Raw genomic sequence first — 21,964 nt, forward strand, 5'->3', positions numbered from 1 at the left:
GAACTACACATTTGTAGGTTGTTATTACAACTATTCCAAATGTATCTAGCCTTGATTGATGTACATCTCTTTTTAATATTAGTTCTTGCTGTCGTCGTCTCAAACATGAGTTTCCCCCTCAGGTCAGAGCGGGTTTCTTTTATCTGGAACAAATCCTGAATGCAGTTTGGTAGCAGTTTCTGCTGGGCTTTAAAGGCAAATAAAACAGTTTTCTGCTCTACTATGTCATGGAATTTTAAAGTATTATATTTAATAAAAACATTATTTGTTGGTTTATAATAGTCAGATCTATTAATTATCCTTAACGCTCTTTTCTGTAACAGGAAAATAGGGTTTGTATTTGTTTTATAGGTGTTACCCCAAACCTCCACACAATAAGTCATGTATGGAACTATGAGTGAGTTATACATCAAAAACTGTGCTCTTTGACAGAAAAAATAATTTGTTTTTATTTAATATTGCTAGGGTTTTAGACATTTTTGATTTTACACTATTTATATGTAATTTCCAGCTAAGTTTATCTTTTATATTACTTGGTTATGGTAAGAAGTGAAAATGACTATATTGTGTATTGAAAACAACAGGGTTCACTAACAGCTACTTAAAGTGCATTGTGCCATGACTAAGCACGGCTCCCTCTCCCTTCAGATCCCCTCGCTGGCCCGCTCTCACATGACCTCAGCCTCAGTTGTACTTGAGCATGATTGCCGCTTGTACATACGGCATTATGTTGTTACATTAAGTGCCCGTTTGGTTGCGGGAAGTGCACACATCCTCAGAGAATCAGCACAATGGAGAACAGCCCAGAACACGTGATGTTAACACTGATGAGTTAGAGGCTTTTTTTAAATTTCTTCCTCTGGTTAGATACAGGCCTTTCATGTTTTTAATTGTCACAAGGAGCTGCTGCATTTACAGGACTGTCTCAGAAAATTAGAATATTGTGATTTTCTGTAATGCAATTAAAAAAACAAAAATGTCATACATTCTGGATTCATTACAAATCAACTGAAATATTGCAAGCCTTTTATTATTTTAATATTGCTAATTATGGCTTACGGCTTTAGAAAACTCAAATATCCTATCTCAAAAAATTAGAATATTCTGGGAATCTTAATCTTAAACTGTAAGCCATAATCAGCTATATTAAAATAATAAAAGGCTTGCAATATTTCAGTTGGTTTTTTTTTAATTGCATTACAGAAAATAAAGAACTTTATCACAATATTCTAATTTTCTGAGACAGTCCTGTACGTGACATGGCATATGTCGTGTGCACGCCTTCCTCCACGTACATGTGCAACCATACCATGCCCCGTCGCACCTGTTCCAACGGTGCACGAGGGCAGGAATTGCACTCAGGATGGTCCAAACGAAGCAGACTGTGGGGTCAGAAGTGTGTGGGCCCGGTACGGAGTACTTAGTGTGAGTGCAAAGACTAATTGAAAGCGCCCAAAAAGTCATTAAGTTTCTCCTCACTTGAAGACATTTCTAAATCCAGCTACTTCAGAGGAACCTCTGCCAGCAACGGAAACCATCTTCACCCCACCCACCTTCTCTTTCTTCTGGGAAGTGCTTCAGACCTCTAAAAACTTAACTGCCAAAATCAATCAGTGTTTTCCCAGCAGCAGCACACACATCCTGACTGGACTCAAATAACACTCGCACTGAATGGAATTATGGGCAATATTCCCAAGAGGAACATTAATGTGCTTTAATGTATTATCTAATGTATTTATTCATGTGTGGAATATGCTGAATATGTTAATTTCATTGTAATGTGTTATTTCTCTTTAAAACGATGTGATGACACTCTGACTTTACTTTGACAACAACCCTTCATGTCAGTGGAAACCGTTTCGGTGGCTGGATTAATAAAACATAAATACCTGAGCGCTTTTGTCATATTTAGAAATTACGGAAGAGTATTAGGGCCAGGCAGGAGAAAAATAAAAATAATATTTTAGAGGAGGAAGATTTTTTTTTCATTATGCACTTCAAGAAAAAAGTCTAAATGTCGGGAAAAAAGTTGAAATGGCGAGAATATTGTTGAAGTATAATTTCGAGAAAAAAGTCGAAATGTTGAGAAAAAAGTTGAAATGTTGAGAAAAAAGTCGAAATTTCGTGAATAAAGTTGAAATGTTGAGAAAAAAGTCGAAATGACGAGAATATTGTTGAAGTATAATTTCGAGAAAAAAGTCGAAATGTCGAAAAAAAAGTTGAAATGTTGAGAAAAAAGGCGAAATTTCGACTTTTTTCTCGAAATTGTATTTCAACAATCTTTACATTTCGACTTTTTTCTCGACATTTCGTATTTTTTCTCGAAGTGCACAATAAAAAAAAATCTTCCACTCTCAAACTTTTTTTCTCTTGCCTGGCCCTTATTGTTCCATAAGAAATAAACAAAAACTTGGTTAGGAATAAAATTAGATCATCCTTAGAGCTAAACAGATTTGTATTTTTTCTACTACCATCCACCACCTTCATTGGCTCCATATTTATATGTCATACACGGATCATGGACAGAAGAAGTCACGTATGAATAAATAAATGATTCATGGGCTTGTTTGGGAAGGAGAACAGATACAGGAACTGATCTACTGAAACATCCCATCACCTCAGGGAACATTCCTGAAGATCCTGAAGGCTCCAAATTAGGGCTGGGCGATATATCGAGATTTTAATATATATCGATATATTTTCAAACGCGATATGGTACGAGACAATATCGTTTATATCGATTTAAAAAAAAAAAAAAAACATTTCTTTTTTTTTAATGATTTTTATATAGCTTATTTTGTGACAAATTGACTTGAATGTTTTATTTGAGATTTGCACAAATGTTTTGTTATTTGCACAACTGTCAACCTCAGTGGAAAAGTCTGCCTGTTACTCTCTACATTGTATTAATTGCACAGTGTATTTTAATTTAATTGTTATGCAGGAAAGGGATATTTGTTTTATTTTATTCAAGAAGCATTTTTATTCTACATATACAGGCAGTTTATTTTTATTTCATTTGTTTTATACATTTTGATATTGTGCAGACCTCTGTTAATAAATGTACCTGTGTGACATTTGGCACGAGGTTTTGTATTAAAACTGACTGTTTTTTTAAGGGTTTGCCTCAGAAAAAATGAAGCTAACAGAGATGCTATGCTATAATGCTTTGTGGGAAACCCCAATTAAGGCACAGAAAAAATATCGATATATATCGAGTATCGCCATTCAGCTAGAAAATATCGAGATATGACTTTTGGTCAGCCCTACTCCAAATACACAAGTACAGTTTACTGTTTGAGGTTTGGTTTACAAATCAAAAGATTATTGTAAATTTAGTGTCAATTAATATTACAGCAGCGGGAACATTCCTCATGTACAAGAACTCATAGCATTCTTGTCTCCGTCTTCTCCTATTCAATTTCCCCCACATTCCTTAAAACAACATTTCAGCTGTTTGACCTTGCTTCGCTGCATCTTAGCATTAAAGGTTTCAGCATTCTTTAGCCGTACGCAGTTTAAGTCAAACACTTATGTCAATTAGGTGAGAGATATTTCAGAGGGCCTGGGGTGAGGCTTGATATCCTGAACATTTCTGATTAATCAAGGACTCTCAGCAATTTTATTTTATTAAGACAGCTTCAGTCGTCTCATCAACATCACCCCATCTGTGATAAACTGACGCCTGCTGCAGATTAATTACTGCTCTGGCTCTAACTATCACGACTGTTGCCATTTATTCTTCTTTTCTGTAGGGACTGAAAAGTCCCCGCTGTGGATATTCACCCACTTTAAGACAGTCAGAGACACGGGAGAGAGCACTGAGGTATATCTTGTGTAATACCATAAAGTGTGTAGGTAAATACATCTTTTGTCATTTTGTCAGCTGTAATGATGGTGGCTGAATAGAAGACATAACTCTGCATGGATGCAGCGCACACACAGACCTGGAGTTACTGCAGAAGCGCTCAGTCAGCACATCTGCACATCGCTGCTTTCACACTGTCTGACTCTCCTGCTCGGACTATTTTTTCATTAGATACATTTTAAACTGCATGGCTCAGATCTCTTGTTTTATTTCCTTGAGTCCTTGAACTTTACACCCGTCTGTTTGGTCACAGTTGCTCGTCTGATACAGAGGTGGTGCTAACGGTGAGACGCAGAGCAACAGCTGTGTTTGTTTGTATGGAGACCAGGGATGTAATGATTATGGAAGTTTAGCACATAATTAACTACCATATAAATATTTCAGTAATGATTTTATTGTCTTTCTGTGTTAATTTTCACGCCACTATTAGCCTACAGTGGTAAGCCTATGAGTCAATAATTAAGTTAACCCTAATGAGGAAATAAAGCCATTTATTGCTAATTAATCCAGCAAATTTAATCATCTCTTTGCCCGTGAGGCTCTAAAACAATCAAAAATGGTTGAAATGTCATATTTGCAGTAGAAAACAGATTTAAAATGGGGTAAAACAATGTGGAAATATTTACTTAGTTAGTTTTGTCCTCATCTTCAAGAGAGAAAATTCTGATCATTATTTATTATCTGAGATAACTGATTATGTTATTAATTGTGAATCGTGACAGTCTTCTCGTTCTTTCAGTCACTACCCACACCTTGTGAGCATAAGTGAGGGTAGGAATGTAGACAGACTGGTAAATGGCTGATACAAGTGGCTAGGGAGCCACCTGTCCCTTAAAATACGGAATCTTTACGTAATTGGGAATTAAAAGTTGCGTTCCATATTGAACCAATACAGACACATATTATGCTCTTGTTTAGTGATGTCATAATATACAGGTGGAGGTCTGAAAATTTGAATATATTGCAAAACTTCATTCGTAGTAAATTCAACTAAAGGTGAAACAAATATATTATTTCCCACTACATTCAAAGTGAGATATTTCAAGTCTTTATTTGTTGTAATTTTGATGATTATGGCGCACAGTTTATGAAAACCCCAAATAAAAAATCTCAAAAGATTAGAATATTTTATGAAATCAACAAACAATTCAATCATCAAAATTATAACAAATAAAGGTTTAACATATCTTGCTTTGCATGTAATGACACTATGTAATGTATTAGTTTTGCCTTTTAAGTTGAATTATTGAAATAAATTAACTTTTACACCATATTCTAATTTTCCGCCCTTCATGTATATTATACATCTTGGCTGATGTGGACATACATAGAATAGGAGCAGAGGATATTTCAGTTGCTATATGGTTGTCTGTCTGTACAGTCGTGCAAGTTCAATGCAATTAAAGCACTTTAGACTTTAAATCAAAGCATTTTATTTTTTCATATAAAATAAATACATTTCTATGCAGTTTAGAAGTTTTGGGGATGTCCCTTTTTTTTTGCGCCTGCGCTGCTGAAATCGGGACATCCCTTATTTCTATTTCTGAAAGGTGGCAGCCTTACAAGTGGCATACATACGTTTCCTCAGTAGGGTGTCTCCCCTAGAGACGGGTGAGGAGCCCAGAGTAGAGCTGCTGCTCCTCCGCATCCACAGCATCTATATGAGGTGGCTTGGGTACTGGTGAGGATGCCTCCCGGGTGCCTCAGTGGTCTTCCGTCCCATTAAGAGGAGACCCTTGGGATGGCCCAGGACTTGCTGGAGGGACCGTGTCTCTCGGCTGTCCTGGGAATGCTTTGGAAAACCTCCAGATGAGCTGGATGAGGTGGCTGGGGAGAGAGAAGTCTGGGCTTCCCTGCTTAGGTGACTGCCCCAGCAACCCGACTCCGGATACATGGATGGATGGATGGATGGATGGATGGATGGATGGATGGATGGATGGATGGATGGATGGATGGTCTTCTATGAACACTTAATCTCACCTTTACTTTCTGCTCCAACAAAACCCTAAAAAGGAAAGTGGATGTGAGTCTCCCATGAACCCCAGGAGCAGGAATTATTGAAATAGACATCAGATTGTAATTTCTTTATTTTTCTTTTTACCACAGTGAGACGAAATACATTCATAAGACATTTTTCGCTTCGGGGCAAAATGCTAACAGCACAGCTCACAGAAAGGATGAATGTGTCGGCTTCTTTTTTAATGCAGTGCTTGCTATCACCTTCCAGGTGGGTCAGTGCAGCGCCTGTTGATCCTGATCATTTAGAATAAGACAATTGGGGTTTTGTTCCTTTTTCTTTAGCTGTCTAGGATAAGATTTGAAGCCCACTTTAATTTCCAAAACCTGGAAACAATACAAGGCAAGACCTAACAAAATCTGTAGTTACCCAAATTTAATATTGTTGGTTAGATGCCTTTGTCATTATTCTAAATAACAAATTGCCTAGTTTAATTTGGTTATATATATATATATATATATATATATATATATATATATATATATATATATATATATATATATATATACTTTATGTAAATAATAGGAAAGAATAGAAAAACAAAGATAGATGGAATTTCCAAAAGGCATCATTTTTTGTACTTACAGTTGAATGTCCAAAAACAGACATATTTAAATTTTGATATTTCTTCCAACTCATTTTACATGTCTAATTTAAGAAAGTAAAAAAGAAAATCAGTTTCCACTAATGAGATGTGGGGGAGGGGGTGGGGGACCACTCCTCCGTGGAGCTGAGGCGCTGCCGTTCCCAGTCACAGACCTTCATATTGTGCTCATAAATGGGTCTCTACGGAGGGAAACTGCTCGGGGTTCAGAAGGTTAAGGTCGAAGTGAAATCTAATTTGGCACGTATTTCAGCTTCAGGCGTGTGCCACACTGAAATATTTCATGGTCAAATAGAATATCCTAGTGTTTGGCCACCACCAAATTGTCCAGGGATCTGATTTATTCAGTAATAACTCATTGACATCTGGTTTGGTGGAGATGTGCTCAGCTCTGACTGACTCCTTCAGCAATGAGACAAGTTGTCCACGACTACGCACAAGTGGAACACGCAAATGTCTGGATTAAAAAAAAAAAAACAGCCTCTAGATCAGGGCTGGGCGATATGGACCAAAAGTCATATCTCGATATTTTCTAGCTGAATGGCGATACTCGATATATATCGATATTTTTTCTGTGCCATAATTGGGGTTTCCCCCAAAGCATTATAGCATCTCTGTTAGCTTCATTTTTTTCTGAGGCAAACCCTTAAAAAAACAGTCAGTTTTAATACAAAGCCTCGTGCCAAATGTCACACAGGTTCCTTTATTAACAGAGGTCTGCACAATATCAAAATGTATAAAACTAATGAAATAAAAATAAACTGCCTGCATATATAGATTAAAAATGCTTCTTGAATAAAATAAAACAAACATCCCTTTCCTGCATAACAATTAAATTAAAATACACTGTGCAATTAATACAATGTAGACAGTAACAGGCAGACCTTTCCACTGAGGTTGACAGTTGTGCAAATAACAAAACATTTGTGCAAATCTCAAATAAAACATTCAAGTCAATTTGTCACAAAATAAGCTATATCAAAATCATAATTTTTTTTTAAATCGATATAAACGATATTGTCTCGTACTACTGTATATCGCGTTTGAAAATATATCGATATATATTAAAATCTCGATATATCGCCCAGCCCTACTCTAGATATTGCTATTTTTGTGTCTACATTGCTTTAAGTGGGAATGGTATTCATTTGGGTTTTATGGTAATTTACTGGTGAACACTTTTTTTGTGAAGTTGCCTAAGCTGTGTGTTTGGTGACAAAAGCATTTAGTGTGGTAGACAATGAGGGAACGGCAGAGGGACTGTCGTCCTCGGGACAGGAATGTGTCCCCTTGCCCTGGTCATAATACCCGATTCAGTCTGCCCCCCCCTCAAACAAAAAAACAACGTGCTGCTCTGAAATACCAGGTGACGCTTTGTGTGAGCTGTTCATTATAGCACTGTCACATGTCAGACTTTTGGCTTATTGAAGACCATCAGGCGCGGGGCAGAAATTGCAGACAAAGCCCCTCTGTTTGTTTCAAAAGCAATGAATCGCACCCACTCGTCGTCATCTGCAGAACGGGGTAATTAAATTCAGTCATCATCGTTACCTCAATGGCTCGTTTTGGGTTAAAAAGTTAACTGTTCACACAGTAATGAACGCACAATTCATCAGTGTTTTACTTTTTCCCCCACAGGTTCAGCCTACTACGACAACGTGCGGCCATTAGCTTACCCGGACTCAGACGCCGTGCTCATCTGCTTCGACATCAGCCGTCCCGAGACAATGGACAGCGTGGTGAAAAAGGTCAGTGGAAAGTTAGTGGAAATGTGAGCGTTCCATCTTTGGCCGACACACCTGACATATCAAGGTACATTATGGAAACAAGAGCAGCCACCGGGTTTATTCTGGTAAACGGCTCTTATTCTCCTCATTATATCAATGTTTCATTTATAGTGCAGCTACACTTCAAGACATGGGATCCAAACTTTACAGTGCCCCTTAAGTTTAGTTTAGTTTAGTTTAGTTTATTTATTTAGCAATATAAGACAAATATGAACAAAAAATTAAAAACAATGAAATAACATGCAAGGAAAGGAAGAAGCCTGGTGGCTTATATAGAATCCTTTCCTTATATGAATAAAAAACAAAACAAAGCTACACAAGGGAGAGTAAAAAAACACAAGAAAATGTAACTCAGATCAAATAATGAACATTACAAAGATGAAACAATAAGAAAGTTCTTTAAATGTTTTTTGAATATTGGCAAGGATGGTGATGATTTAAGAGATTTATTGAGTGAATTCCACAAGTGGGAGCCTCTGTAAGTGATGAAAGATTGATGTTTCCATGTTCTACAAAACGGTACATTAAAATCATCTTTGTGCCTTGTGGCATAAGAATGAATATCGGAATTAACACAAAAGCAATTAACTTTACAGTGCCCCTTAAGTTTAGTTTAGTTTAGTTTAGTTTAGTGCCCCTTAATGCAATAGATCCACTGTAGCTCCTCCCGGTAGAAAGTATGAGACCCGAGCTCGTTTTAAAAACAGGGTTTATTCCCGGTCACCGACCGACCCGTGAGAACTAAAGAAAATAAAAATGAACAAGCAATCATGTCAATACACGTGCAAAGGCTTGTAGCTTAAAGGTATTGTGACATGAAAAACAAATTTTTCTTGATTTTTTGTGTTTTGTTGGGTGTCTTGACATCAATTACACCCAAAAAACAACGAAATTTTAACATTCAGTGTATTGTGTGCTTTCTGGGATTTTCCGGTTTGGTGGCGGATCGTTACGTAACAATCCGCTAAATCACCGCCCCCTCCACCCAGCTCCCTGTCTCCTCTCCTCTCCAGCGCACCATAAAGGCTGATTTATGGTTCCGCGTTACACCGACGCAGTGCCTACGGCGTAGGGTTACGCGGCGACGCGCACCGTACGCTGAACCCTACGGCGTAGGCTCTGCGTCGATTTAACGCGGAACCATAAATCAGGGTTAACAAGGAGCTGTTTAGAGCCTCTTTTGTTCTAATCACCGGAGGAAAACTGCTAAGAAGACCCGCGGCCACTGACTGGACTTAAGATAAGGGGACACTTTATTTACATGCCTTTATTTTTGTGATTGTTTGCTGTGGACTGTCTGCTTCGCCCTGCTGCTTTTCCGTGCATGCTTCGCCTGTCGCTCCCGGCTTAACTCTCCGACGCCGCTGTGAGCGTATTGCTCGCGGGGAGCTGCGGTCCCGGTCCTCTGGTCCCGGTTGGACTTCATCCCCGGGCTGTAGTCGCCCTGTCTGGGCTGTGTGTCGGTGTTTGTGGTTTGGTGTGCGCGCGTGTGTGTGGAGACGCTGGCAGAAGTGTGTAGCGGTTGGTTGGAGGAGGTTTGGAGGAGGAGCGGCGCAATGATTGACAGGAAAGGGGGAAAAGGACCCGTTTCTCACGGCGCAAAAAAACACTGTCATAAAAAGGACAGAATGGAGTACTAGAGTGAAGTTTTTCTTGTTACACTCTTTTAGACACATTTAAGGGATGTTGGCCAAGACTTTTAATAGTGTTAAAAGCATGTTAAAAATGATGTCACAATACCTTTAACATAATTACACAGACACACAATTAACACACCTCGTGGGCTGCACACTACCAAAAGGGCTGAATCTTGTCCTTTCTTCTTTCTTTGTCTTCTTCGTGTATATTTAATTTTGTTACTAACATTAAATTTGTTGCTCGTGGAAACAACCATCCGTTTCTCCCTTACCATGCTGTGCCAGTTGGTGTTGCTAAAAGTGGTACCGTCTAGAACAGGGGTCGGCAACCCAAAATGTTGAAAGAGCCATATTGGACCAAAAACACAAAACACAAATATGTCTGGAGCCGCAAAAAATGAAAAGTGTCGTATAAGTCTTAGAATGAAGGCAACACATGCTGCATGTATCTATATTAGTTATAACTGGGGGAAGATTTTTTTTTTCCATTATGCACTTCGAGAAAAAAGTGAAAATGTCAAGATTAATGTTGAAGTACAATCTTGAGAAAAAAGTCGAAATGTCGAGAAAAAAGTCGAAATGTCGAGAAAAAAGTCGAAATGTCGAGAAAAAAGTCAAAATCTTGAGGAAAAAAGTCGAAATGTCGAGATTAAAAAGGAAAGGAAAAAGGAAGAAAAAAAAGAGAAAAAAGGAGAAAAAAAGAGAAAAAAGAAGAAAAAAAAGTCAAACCTTTTTGAAAAAGCTCCAGGAGCCACCAGGGCAGCGCTAAAGAGCCCGTTGCCGACCCCTGGTCTAGAAACAAAAATATAAACAATGCGTCCGCACAATATTGGGCAGGTAGGAACCAAAAAATATATAAATAAATGAGAACATTAAACTGATATATGCAGTTACATCCACATTTGAGTTTCTTTGACCACAATCAAGCAGCAGCAGGGTCGGGGTGGGCTCAGTCCTCAGGTCTGCATCTTGCCCATCCAGTCTTTTAGATGTATTGATTGGCTTTACTTCTCTCACAACCGCTGCAGGGGGCTGGTGTTAACGTTGAAAGGTGTTTTTCTTTTTATGAGCGTAGCTCTCCTAGGATCTCGTCAAGCAAGACTTTCTTCAAAAAAGAAAATAAGATTGAAAAGTAGATAAAGATGGACAGAAACATCTTTAGTTTTTGGACAAATGATTGCGATTGCAGCTATTGCTGTTGCGAAAATAGTCAACAGAAGACGAAGGCAGCGGATGATCATCCAAATATTTATTCAAAGGCAAAGCCCTTATGTAATCCAGTAATGCATAATGATTAAGAGGTGTTATAGCACAACAACATCATATTAATGAGGCAAAAAACTGCTGGAAAACCAGATTCTGATGGCTTTAGATTGATTGACTACGTCACATCCAGTGCTGCCGAAGGTCTATAGCTGATATTACTTCATTCCAGTTTGATGTGCAGGAGGATGTTTTGTGTGTTTTCAATATCATCTCCACCAGGTTCCATTGAAAAACATTACATTTAGTGCTCAAACTTGGATTCAATTGCCTCTAAGACAGTAAAGTTTGCATAAAATACAGTTTTTGTTTTTTTTAAACCTTAAAATGCAGTAATCTTAAAAGAAGTGGTCTGACCTTTCACCTTCTCCCAAATCAGAAGCTAAGTCCAGAGTCGTCTTCCTTCTCCACACAATTGACGGTCCCAATGCGCGATCATTGCACCATGTCACTGAAATGTGTCTTATGTGCATCCACCATTAATAGATTGTTATTGATGACCGAATTATATATTATAGATTGTAGTCATGGGTACTGTTTCTTTTTGTTCATTAATAGATTGTGTTTTACAAAGCGATACATTATGCAAAGGTTGTTGGTATTAATGAATAAACAAGAGTCCTATATTCCCTCACCTGATGTCAGCTGTAAGTATAACCATGCTTTTGGATGCATCTCTCACTTATTCATCTCTCAGTCTTTAAGTTTCATGCTCATGTATATAAAAATCACTTTTGCTTTGGAAAATATCAACCTCACTTTGCAACATATACAGTTAAAATGTCAGGTGTTGCTAAAGGTAAACTTCTTACAATAAGGCAAACCTGTCTGGTTCATTTGGTGAAAATCAAGTTTTTAACATATACATGTGGTAATTTTGTATTTCCTCAAAGAACAGATAGCTTCATGGGTATCAGTTGTACAACAACTCATATTTACATTGGAAACACTGGACTTACCAATAGGGAACTTTGAACTGTTTCGTTATTCAAATTTTCATCTTTAATGTACTTTGACTAAACTTCAGAAGAGAGAAGATAATTTAGATTTTGTAATGCACAATGACTATAAATAATCTTATGAACCATAGGCCTTTAGATGTGAATGATCTGAAAATATCCAATTCATGTATTAACAGCTTGATGTTAAATATGCATACTTTAACTTGATGCAACACTGAGTTCAGGCTTGAGATGTCAAAGACACGCTTTATTTAATTTACTTAAATTAAATACTGAAATGATTTACAAGGAAAGATGAACATTTAACTTCTTTAAGCTCTCTAAAACTTTTTAAAGGAACTGAAAAAAGCCTCTGGCTGTTATCAGTTAGAATACACTTGGAAAACTGCATTAAATGAAAATTAAAGCTTTCATTATATGAAAACAGCATAAAAAACGGTTTGTTTTTTTTTACTTTCATTTTCATTATTTTTCACTAACGTTAAGACGGAACTTTTAGCGCCAACCATGTGTGACTGCAGAATATCAAAGACATTTAGCGGGCTGTTTGAGCTCCTTTCAGTCCGCAGACATTCCTCCAGTCTGGGCCATCATTCATCAGTGACACCATCAATTCAAGACAAAACACTTATCTTTCATGGTGGACAGAATTCTCACATTTACAGGGGGGTTTACTTGAAAGGTAACTTGAACTGTGACCTTGTTAAATGACAACTGTTTTGCATAAACTCATTCGACAATGGATGCCAAAGTGACATTTTGATAATTCACTTTATTTTAAGTTTGGAGGGAACGAAGGAGTCACTTAGGCCCAATCCCAATACACCCCCTACTTTTCTTCACTAGCCATACATTCTACCACTAACCCTCCCTCACTCTCACTACCCCTAAAAAAGAAGGCACAGATTTTAGGGCACTTGAAATCTTCCCAGGGGTCTGTCCCAATACTCCCACTACTCCTACTTTCAGCACCACCACTAAATCAGGAAGCTGAGAGCCCAAAGCTGTTTTAATTTCAGCTGTAGCGCTGTTAATATGCCACTTTATTAAGTTTTAATATTTTTTCAGGCGTAAAAGTAACCGTTAAGATCCCCAACCTGGGCTCAGTTTATCCAAATAACGCCTGTTAAGGAATTTGGTCTGATGTTTTCGGAGATGATAAGAGCCGCCGGCTCGGAGCAGCAGCAGCAGCAGCAGCTCACGGCCGGAGTACAGACGTGATCGCCAGGTCAACCTGCGCCGTCGTCCTGGGGGAGAAACCTGCAGCTCTGTGGAGAATTACTGCTGGCTGAAATAAAAAATTTAGGAAGATAAATGTTGGTTTAATAGATGAAATCTAACAGTTGTAGCTACGCCTGTTAAGAAATTTGCTCCGAAAATTTCGAAATTCCTGCCTGCCTGCCGGCTCGGAGCTGATTTATGGTTCCGCGTTAAATCGACGCAGAGCCTACGGCGTAGGGTACGGCGCGCGTCGCCGCGTAACATCGACGCAGAGCCTACGGCGTAGGTTACATAACCTACGCCGTAGGCTCTGCGTTGGTGTAAATCAGCCTTTATTCTGGCGTGATCTTCAGCAAACGGGCAAAGAGTGATTATGTACATTCACTGAGTGAATATTATGAAAGTAAAATATATATTTCTCGCTAGAAATGTAATCAGAACGCATTTTTATGCAGAAACTAACTCAAAATATTGATTTTATTCACAAAAAAATAAGAAATGTGCGCCATGTTTTTTTTTTTTGATTCAGTCCGCAAATGACAACAAAAAGCATTCTGGGAAATTTTTCTGTCCCTAGATCAAACTAGTGTGCATCGGAAATCCCTATATCCGTAGGGACAGATTCATAGCCACTACACTAGTTTTCTCCACTACCCCTAGGTGGAAAGAGGAATTGGGACACCACTACCCTCACGGGAACGTGCAACATTTAGGGGTAGGGATGAAAACTACGGTTAGTGATAGTATTGGGACAGGGCCCTAAGCTCTGTTAAGATCCTCTGATTTTATTCTTCAGTGCGCCATTACATTTTGTGGCTCTTCTCTTGAGTTTTTTTTAGACGTATTTTCCATCTGCAAGCTTTGATTCTCAAATAACAATCCTTGCAGTAACACTTTGTATTCTACCATTCCTGACAGCTTTCAGCCTAATCAGTGTTTGCACTCTTCAATTTCTTCTTTTGGAAGAGGCTGTTATTTCTCAGCATTGCACAGCCACAAAAATACCCCTCAATTCCTTATCACTTGATTTTTGGAGGCTTTGTTTCCATTCCCAATCTTTTCATCAATCTACAACTCCCTTGTTAGACTTCAATTGATGTCTGTATATTTTTAACCTAAAAGCTAATCCAGTTTACTCAGCTATCACGCCATTTAATGCTTCAGTCCTTCTGTGTCTGCCTACATTATCTCATCATTTATCTTTTTTCCGACAGCTTTAGCAGCATCTTCTCATTCTCCCTACACCCCAGCTTAATTTAAATGTCAGGTTATCTGTGAATGAAATGTTAAAGAATATGAAAGACGATACACATCCTGTCACATCCTGTCCCATGTGATCGTACGACCGAATAGACCAAAACTGAAACAAGTACCGTTGAATTAACATAAACAGCGGCTGATCAGACTCTCTACAGTTAGATCTCAGTGACTACACTTCACATTTAGACAAGTGACATAGGTGAAAAAATTGACATATCGGCCATTGTAATAGTCAACGTATCGATTAACATAATAGAAGCTAAATTGGCTTTTGAGTTGATGGAAAATAAAAGCGTCATCTCATTGTTACTCTTGTGCTGATCTGGGCTCTCTTATTTTTATGAGTCTCTGTGTGAGACATAATGCTGATTCATTTCTTTATATTTATTCACCAAACATATATAATTACATTATATGTGGTGTATATTGGCTAAAGTCATTATATAAAATCACACTAAGTACCGCAGCTGTCATAGTTACACTGGGAGAGAGGGAGAAAAGGCAAGTGGAGGAAACTTTTCAAAAACATTCTCACTCTCAAATCACTGTGCATTTTCACAGAACTAAATGATCTCATGTCCTGGGTGTTGCCGAGTAGGTGATTTGCAGCAGAATTTTTACTTTTTAAATCACAGATACGGCGCATTCGCACTGGGTTAAAATCCCAGATGCCCTCCGTCATTATTACAAATTAATCTTTAATCCTTTGCAAATTCTGGGCATTTGAAGAACATGATGTCAACTGTTGTTTTTTTTTAGACAGAGAGCCACTGCTGAAGATAAAACATGAAAGCATTTGTATAATTAGTGTAAGTGGATTATTTTAGACTATTTTGGTAGGTGTAAGAATTCTAGTCAAGACAATTTGTCTTAATCCCTTGGTGGAGATATTTTTGCTTAAAAGTTTTGACTAGATTTAAAAATAATAGGGTTATTTCTAAAGGGGCTGTGTATGCATTGTATGGGGAACACTACAGACCACTTATAAGTCAGACAAAAAACTCATCCATGGTTGTAAAAGAAGACTTTTCTCTAATTGTTGAATACATGTGAGAAATTTTAAATGTATCTTTCTGCAGACATCTTTACTCCATTTGTGCACACAACAATCTTATCTCACAAACATGAAGGCAAAAATTCAATTTCAGTTTTCGTGTATAGCACCTGTGGAGTGGAATAATAGACTTAGACAAAATGTGACATAAAATGATTATGCTGTCTGTAACACCAGTAACAGCAGCGCTGTGGGCTAAATACTAATGTCAGCAAACTAATAGGCTAAACATGTCACTGTTAGTCTTTACACCGATGAGCCACAATGTGACAACAGCTCATAGATGAAGTTAATAACTCAGTCTTTTCTTACAGTTTAACATCCTGCAAAGAAAGAGGATAATTCTGACGTTAAAGTAGATGTTGGTGCTCTCAAGCTTCCTGTTTTGGGATGTGAGACTTTAAAGATATGTCTTTCACGGCGTGAACAGGACATTCACACACTTTTCACATGTTCCCACAACATCGTGGTCTTTTTTTTCTTCTTTTTATTAATAAAACCAATGACTAGTGAGAAAACTAACCAGTTATATGTGAAACATTTCCAGTTCTGCCCCAGAAGAGCGAGGTCTGTCCTTCTTTGTTTGCTCCACAGCGAGATGCTTTAACTGTGAAGCTTTGTGAGACAGTTGATTAAATGAGAACACATTTTTAGACATTCTGTCATTTTTGTAATATTTATTCTGACAGATAATCATACATGCCAGCATATGATTGCAAAATGAATCGGCCCATGTTGCCTTTAATGCCTTTGAATAGTATGTTTGTATGACAATGTTACTCTGATGTTGGAGGTTTTAAAGAGCAGAGTAATGCTCTTTGAGTGGCTGCTTGTTTTAATGAAAATCAGCACTTTCATCAGTCACTATAACAGACTTGTTTCACCATCTAGAAAAAACAACCTCAATATGGTTTGCAGCATGTTAAGAGCCGAGATGCTATTGTCTTTTCTTTTAATATTGGCCTTGATAATTTTACGGTTAACAGCTGAGCAAGCTGACTTTTTAAAGTGAAAAACAAAGCATGCTTAGAAAAATATGAATGTTGTTCTTGATTTTACTATTAAGAACGTTTTTGTTCCAAGATGTTATTAAAAATTAACAGCCGACTTTGTTGTTTGGAATAGTGGCTCTCGAGATACTAGACAGCTATTACTAGTTTCATCAACTTTCTTGTGGCCATCTTGAAAAGAGTTTCCACAATTAAGTTAATTTTTAGGTTGAAATTAGGTTATCGTTCTCAAGTCAGGGTTCCCAAGTATCATTCAGTTCATTCTCCTGTCTTTCATCCAAATTATGTAACTTCTGGTGTGAAGAAGATATATTTATATCCGTTTTCTGTTCACCCCACTGTTGAAGAGAAAACAGTGGGAAAATGAAACTTAGTAGAAAAAAACCTGTTTCACATTTTCAGAAATTATATTTGTTCAATTTTTTAAATGTTTTCTCTTAAAGGACCAATGAGGAGAGAATGGATCAAGAGTCACATCACTGGAATCAGTCTTAAAAATATACATGCATTTTTTACTTGACAACCCTTTGAATCAAGTCTCTGCTTCTGCTTTTATTTTAATGTTTCCCGCAGAGATTTAGGCTTCATTTCCAGTAACTCATTATTTGAGCTATACAAATCAATCAATATCTGGCTTCCTGCCCTCCAGTTTTCCATAATGGTGCTGCCACAGTATATGTCATGATATAGACCTAACTATTCAATTATTAAATTAATTGACAAGTGAAGAAAATAGACCAGATTCACTGTTGACATCCTGATTTCAATTTCCCGACAAATAAAACATTTCAAATTCCTTTAAATATAAATGAATATGAGTCAGTTGGCTTTAGTCTTATCGACATCTTTGCCTGAGTGGTTTTCAAATGGGTATTTTGAAAGCACTTTATCTTGGCGCACACATATATTTTAAAACTAAATCCACAATTGAGGCTATATATATGAAGTAACAAAACTCAGTTTTCTTCTTCTGATAAAGCAGACTCTCTGCACCAACAGCTCGCATTGTTTTGCTTCTTTATGCACAAGCTCTCAACAGAAATGCAGACAATAAGTTGCTCTTTCCGTGGGCTCTTTGTGACTCATCTAAACTGCTACTGTTCACCAGTTGATCACAGTTACGGAGAGAAGCCTATTGAAAAGCAACAGCACACTCTGCACAACAGCTCGCTGAGGCTCGTAACAGCAGCGAGACGCACACATCCAGGAGAAAAGACGTATTTGTAAGACAGAACAAATGGAGCTCAGTCCACAAAGTGTTGCTTCTGCCATGGTGTGAGGAGGTAATTAAAAGAGATGAAAAAAAAGAGTGTAGGAGCCATGGCTATGTCTTCATCTGAGGTTTAGGACTATGAGCAAAACAGCTACAGTGTAATAAATCTGTATTTTTTGTATTGTTGTATCTGTGTAATTTGTTGAGGCCACTTATTAAGTTGCATGTTTCCCCTTTTTCGAGGTACAGCAAAGGCAGATTGATGTGAAATTGAAGGTGATAAAGATGGAGAGGGTGGATAATTCTACATCATGCATAGTACACTGTAGGGATGGGCGGTATGGACTAAAAAATGTATCACGATCATTTATGGCATTTATCCTGATAACGATAAAAAAAATACCAATTCAACTCCACCTTTTTAACTATAAATCTATCACCACATTCAGTCTTTGGAGCCAAAACACTGCTCTAAAAGATACTAAATGCAACTAAACTACACCAATTAAATTGAATTAATAAAAAACAATTAAATGAGTAACACCTGTACTGCAAAACTATCATGACTCAGATCCGCCATGTTTGTTAAATAAAAACGTATCAATGGGAATTTATCTTTCTTTCTTTCTTTCTTTCTTTCTTTCTTTCTTTCTTTCTTTCTTTCTTTCTTTTTCTTTCTTTCTTTCTTTCTTTCTTTCTTTCTTTCTTTCTTTCTTTCTTTCTTTCTTTCTTTCTTTCTTTCTTTCTTTCTTTCTTTCTTTCTTTCTTTCTTTCTTTCTTTTCCTTCCTTCCTTCCTTCCTTCCTTCCTTCCTTCCTTCCTTCCTTCCTTCCTTCCTTCCTTCCTTCCTTCCTTCCTTCCTTCCTTCCTTCCTTCCTTCCTTCCTTCCTTCCTTCCTTCCTTCCTTCACGTACGTTGTGCGTGGATTTAACACAGAACCATAAATCAGATTTACACAAAAACGTCATCAACGGGAATTTATTGTTTTTACCGCGAGATGACAAATTCTTACCGTTTTTTTGACGGTATATTGTGAACGGTAAAATATCGCCCATTCCTAGTACACTGTATACTGTACATGGAGTGTAGTATACAATATGTACTGCATACCAGTCCAGCCGTCATCATTAGGAAGTAGCGTACCACATTAAAAACACTACTGTACTATGGCATCAATAGGAGCATCACATGACCGCTCTGCTGTAGTGGTGCATTGCATTATGGTAGACTGGTTAGTTGCACACTGGAAACTTGGATCAATCCCCAACTCTGTCACATGCCAAAGTCTCCCTGGGCAGGACTCCAATTACCACATTGCCACAACTACTTGAGCGACTCAGTGCCAGTCCTAAACCCAGATAAATAGACATGGGGGGGGATGTGTCACCAAGGTTCATCTGACATATAAACTTGTGCCAGATCAATATGCAGAATACAATAATCTGTTGTGACAAAGTCAGAAAAAGAAAAGAAAAACTTTCTTTTCACGTACTAGATAGTGTAAATGTTTATTTATTATGTAGTGCATCAACATGCTTTAGAAGAGAAGTACACTGTTTTCAAGAAAGGACAGTCTAGGGTTACAGTTTAACATCAGCAATGGTTATCAGTCCTCTGAAAAAAATAGCATAAAATAAGATGCAAAGGAAAAAACACCCACGGTAATGATTTTATACCAAATGGAGTCAAAGAAATGGTGAGACATAAATAACAACCAGAGTTTAATTAAAAAAGGTAAAATATGAGCCAGCCTGCTGACACTAAATAACACATCAGATCAGATTGATCACTTAAAAAGATTCATTTAAAGTAACATTACGTGTCAACTTTAGTATTTGCTCAGACTGACCTTGTGGACCTACAGGACTGTTTCAGAAAATTAGAATATTGTGATAAAGTCCTTTATTTTCTGTAATGCAAAAATGTCATACATTCTGGATTCATTACAAATCAACTGAAATATTGCAAGCCTTTTATTATTTTAATATTGCTGATCATGGTTTACAGCTTAAGAAAACTCAAATATCATATCTAAAAAAATTTGAATATTCTGGGAATCTTAATCTTAAACTGTAAGCCATGATCAGCAAATATTAAAATAATAAAAGGCTTTCAATATTTCAGTTGATTTGTAATGAATCCAGAATGTATGACATTTTTGTTTTTTTAATTGCATTACAGAAAATAAAGAGCTTTATCACAATATTATAATTTTCTGAGACAGTCCTGTATATGAGCAAATCGACTCAGCAAGATAACTAAATCTTATGCACACCGTAAAGTAGTCAGTTCTAGGTAAGGTCTGTACCCTTATGTGTATTTGTGTGTGACATCCACAGTGGCAAGGTGAGACGCAGGAGTTCTGTCCCAATGCCAAAGTGGTGCTGGTCGGCTGCAAGTTGGACATGAGGACGGACCTGAACGTCATGAGAGAGCTTTCTAAGCACAGACTCATTCCTGTCACCCATGAGCAGGTGAGGAGAAAACTTCACTGTGTTTGTCTGTAGAGAACGAATAAGTAGTCATTTATTTGGACCATACACAGTACTGGAGTTGAGGGGGGATGAGGGGGGATGGCATCCCCCCTGAAATAAAAACGGTCCAAATCATCCCCCCTGTAAAACTGCCATCCCTCCTTTCCATCCCTTATGTCATTTCATCAATGAATGTGGTTTTACTGCTATTTCAACATTTAGAGTCATCACCAGAAAAATAACTTATTTGATAATTTTCTCCTGTTTCAAATAGATTTTCACTTGAAATAAGTAGAAAAATCTGCCAGTGGGACAAGATTTATCTTCTTATTACAAGCAAAAAAATCTTGTTCCACTGGCAGATTTTTCTACGTATTTCAAGTGAAAATCTACTTGAAACAGGTGAAAATTGTTGTTTTCTCCAGTGATGAGTCTTGTTTTAAGTGTAATGAGATTTTTTTTTTTACTAAAATGAGACATTTTAACTAGAAATAAGACAAATATTCTTGTTAAGATTTAGAGTTTTTGCAGTGATCCATGTTACTTATCCTGTGAAGGACAGAGTCATATTGATAAGTTCAGAAGTTTTTTATTGTTGTGTTTTGATGTATTTGATGTAAGCCCAGTGGATATTTAAAGCTTACAGAAGGCTGCATGTAACTGCTGCTATGTCATTCCTGCAGTATTTCTGCAGGTGTTTTGGTCAGTGCTATTATTTGTAATATATTATATTATTTGTAATCAGCACAAATTATCTGTCCCCATATGATAAAATCCACCATCCCCCCTGATTTTTTTTTTTACAACTCGAGTACTGACCATACATGACATAATGTTTAAATTCATAGTCCTTCTCCCGAAGTAAAACTGATTTTCCTGCTAACCTTATAGTGTCAATCCAAAAAAAAAGAAGCCGTCTATCTTTTCCCCTTTGTGCACATAAACAAAACTTGTGGAAATGAATGTGGAGAATGACATTTTTCTTCAGATCATCACTTTCATAAATATGGAAGCACAGAGTATAAAAGAGATAGAACGAAACAAAGAGGGAGACGAACAGTGGTTGTGCGATAATACAATTGTTTTGTTTGTGTCTTAGAGCGATGAACAGCAGCATGAATTTTAATAGCCTATTTCCATGTAAATGTGAATTTCCACTTCCTGGCAGCCATTTGTCAACAAATTAATATTTTTTTCATATCTCCAGCGAAGCAAAAGTAATGGCCATTTACTGTCCAGTTAGTGACGACAACAAATTGGTGCCTCAGGATCTCAGATTAGGTTCATAGCATTTATTAATTGGGTCCTAAATTCAAAGAAGCAGCTGATTACATCAAAACAATTAAATCCTTTCCTAAAAATGTACTGCAGTCATGCAGAGTGGTTCAAATTATCCACCGACAGGGAGCAAAACTCCATCTTTTTAATGCATTCATAATGAAATCCTTGACATTCACACATTCTTGTATTTTGAGCTTTGATAGAAGTTTGTAATCAGCTGATGACACGGGTTTGTATAAATAACAATTCTATAAAGTGAAAACTGACCGGGTTTTCAGTTAAACTAGTATAGAGTCTACGAAGCTTTCAGAAAA

The 21,964-nt window shown here is 37.3% G+C and overlaps 1 protein-coding gene across 1 annotated transcript in view; it reads left to right on the top strand.

The window, feature by feature from the left end:
- The window catches only part of LOC133418784 (rho-related GTP-binding protein RhoN-like), a 69,078-nt gene that overhangs the window by 38,436 nt on the left and 8,678 nt on the right, over positions 1-21,964 (top strand). Inside the window, exons 3-4 of the mRNA XM_061707617.1 lie at positions 8,128-8,237; positions 20,235-20,369. Of these exons, the coding sequence (XP_061563601.1) occupies positions 8,128-8,237; positions 20,235-20,369 (245 nt within the window). The remainder of the gene's footprint in view (positions 1-8,127; positions 8,238-20,234; positions 20,370-21,964) is intronic.

Source organism: Cololabis saira, chromosome 19 (assembly GCF_033807715.1).
Source record: "Cololabis saira isolate AMF1-May2022 chromosome 19, fColSai1.1, whole genome shotgun sequence".
Lineage (NCBI taxonomy): Eukaryota > Metazoa > Chordata > Actinopteri > Beloniformes > Belonidae > Cololabis > Cololabis saira.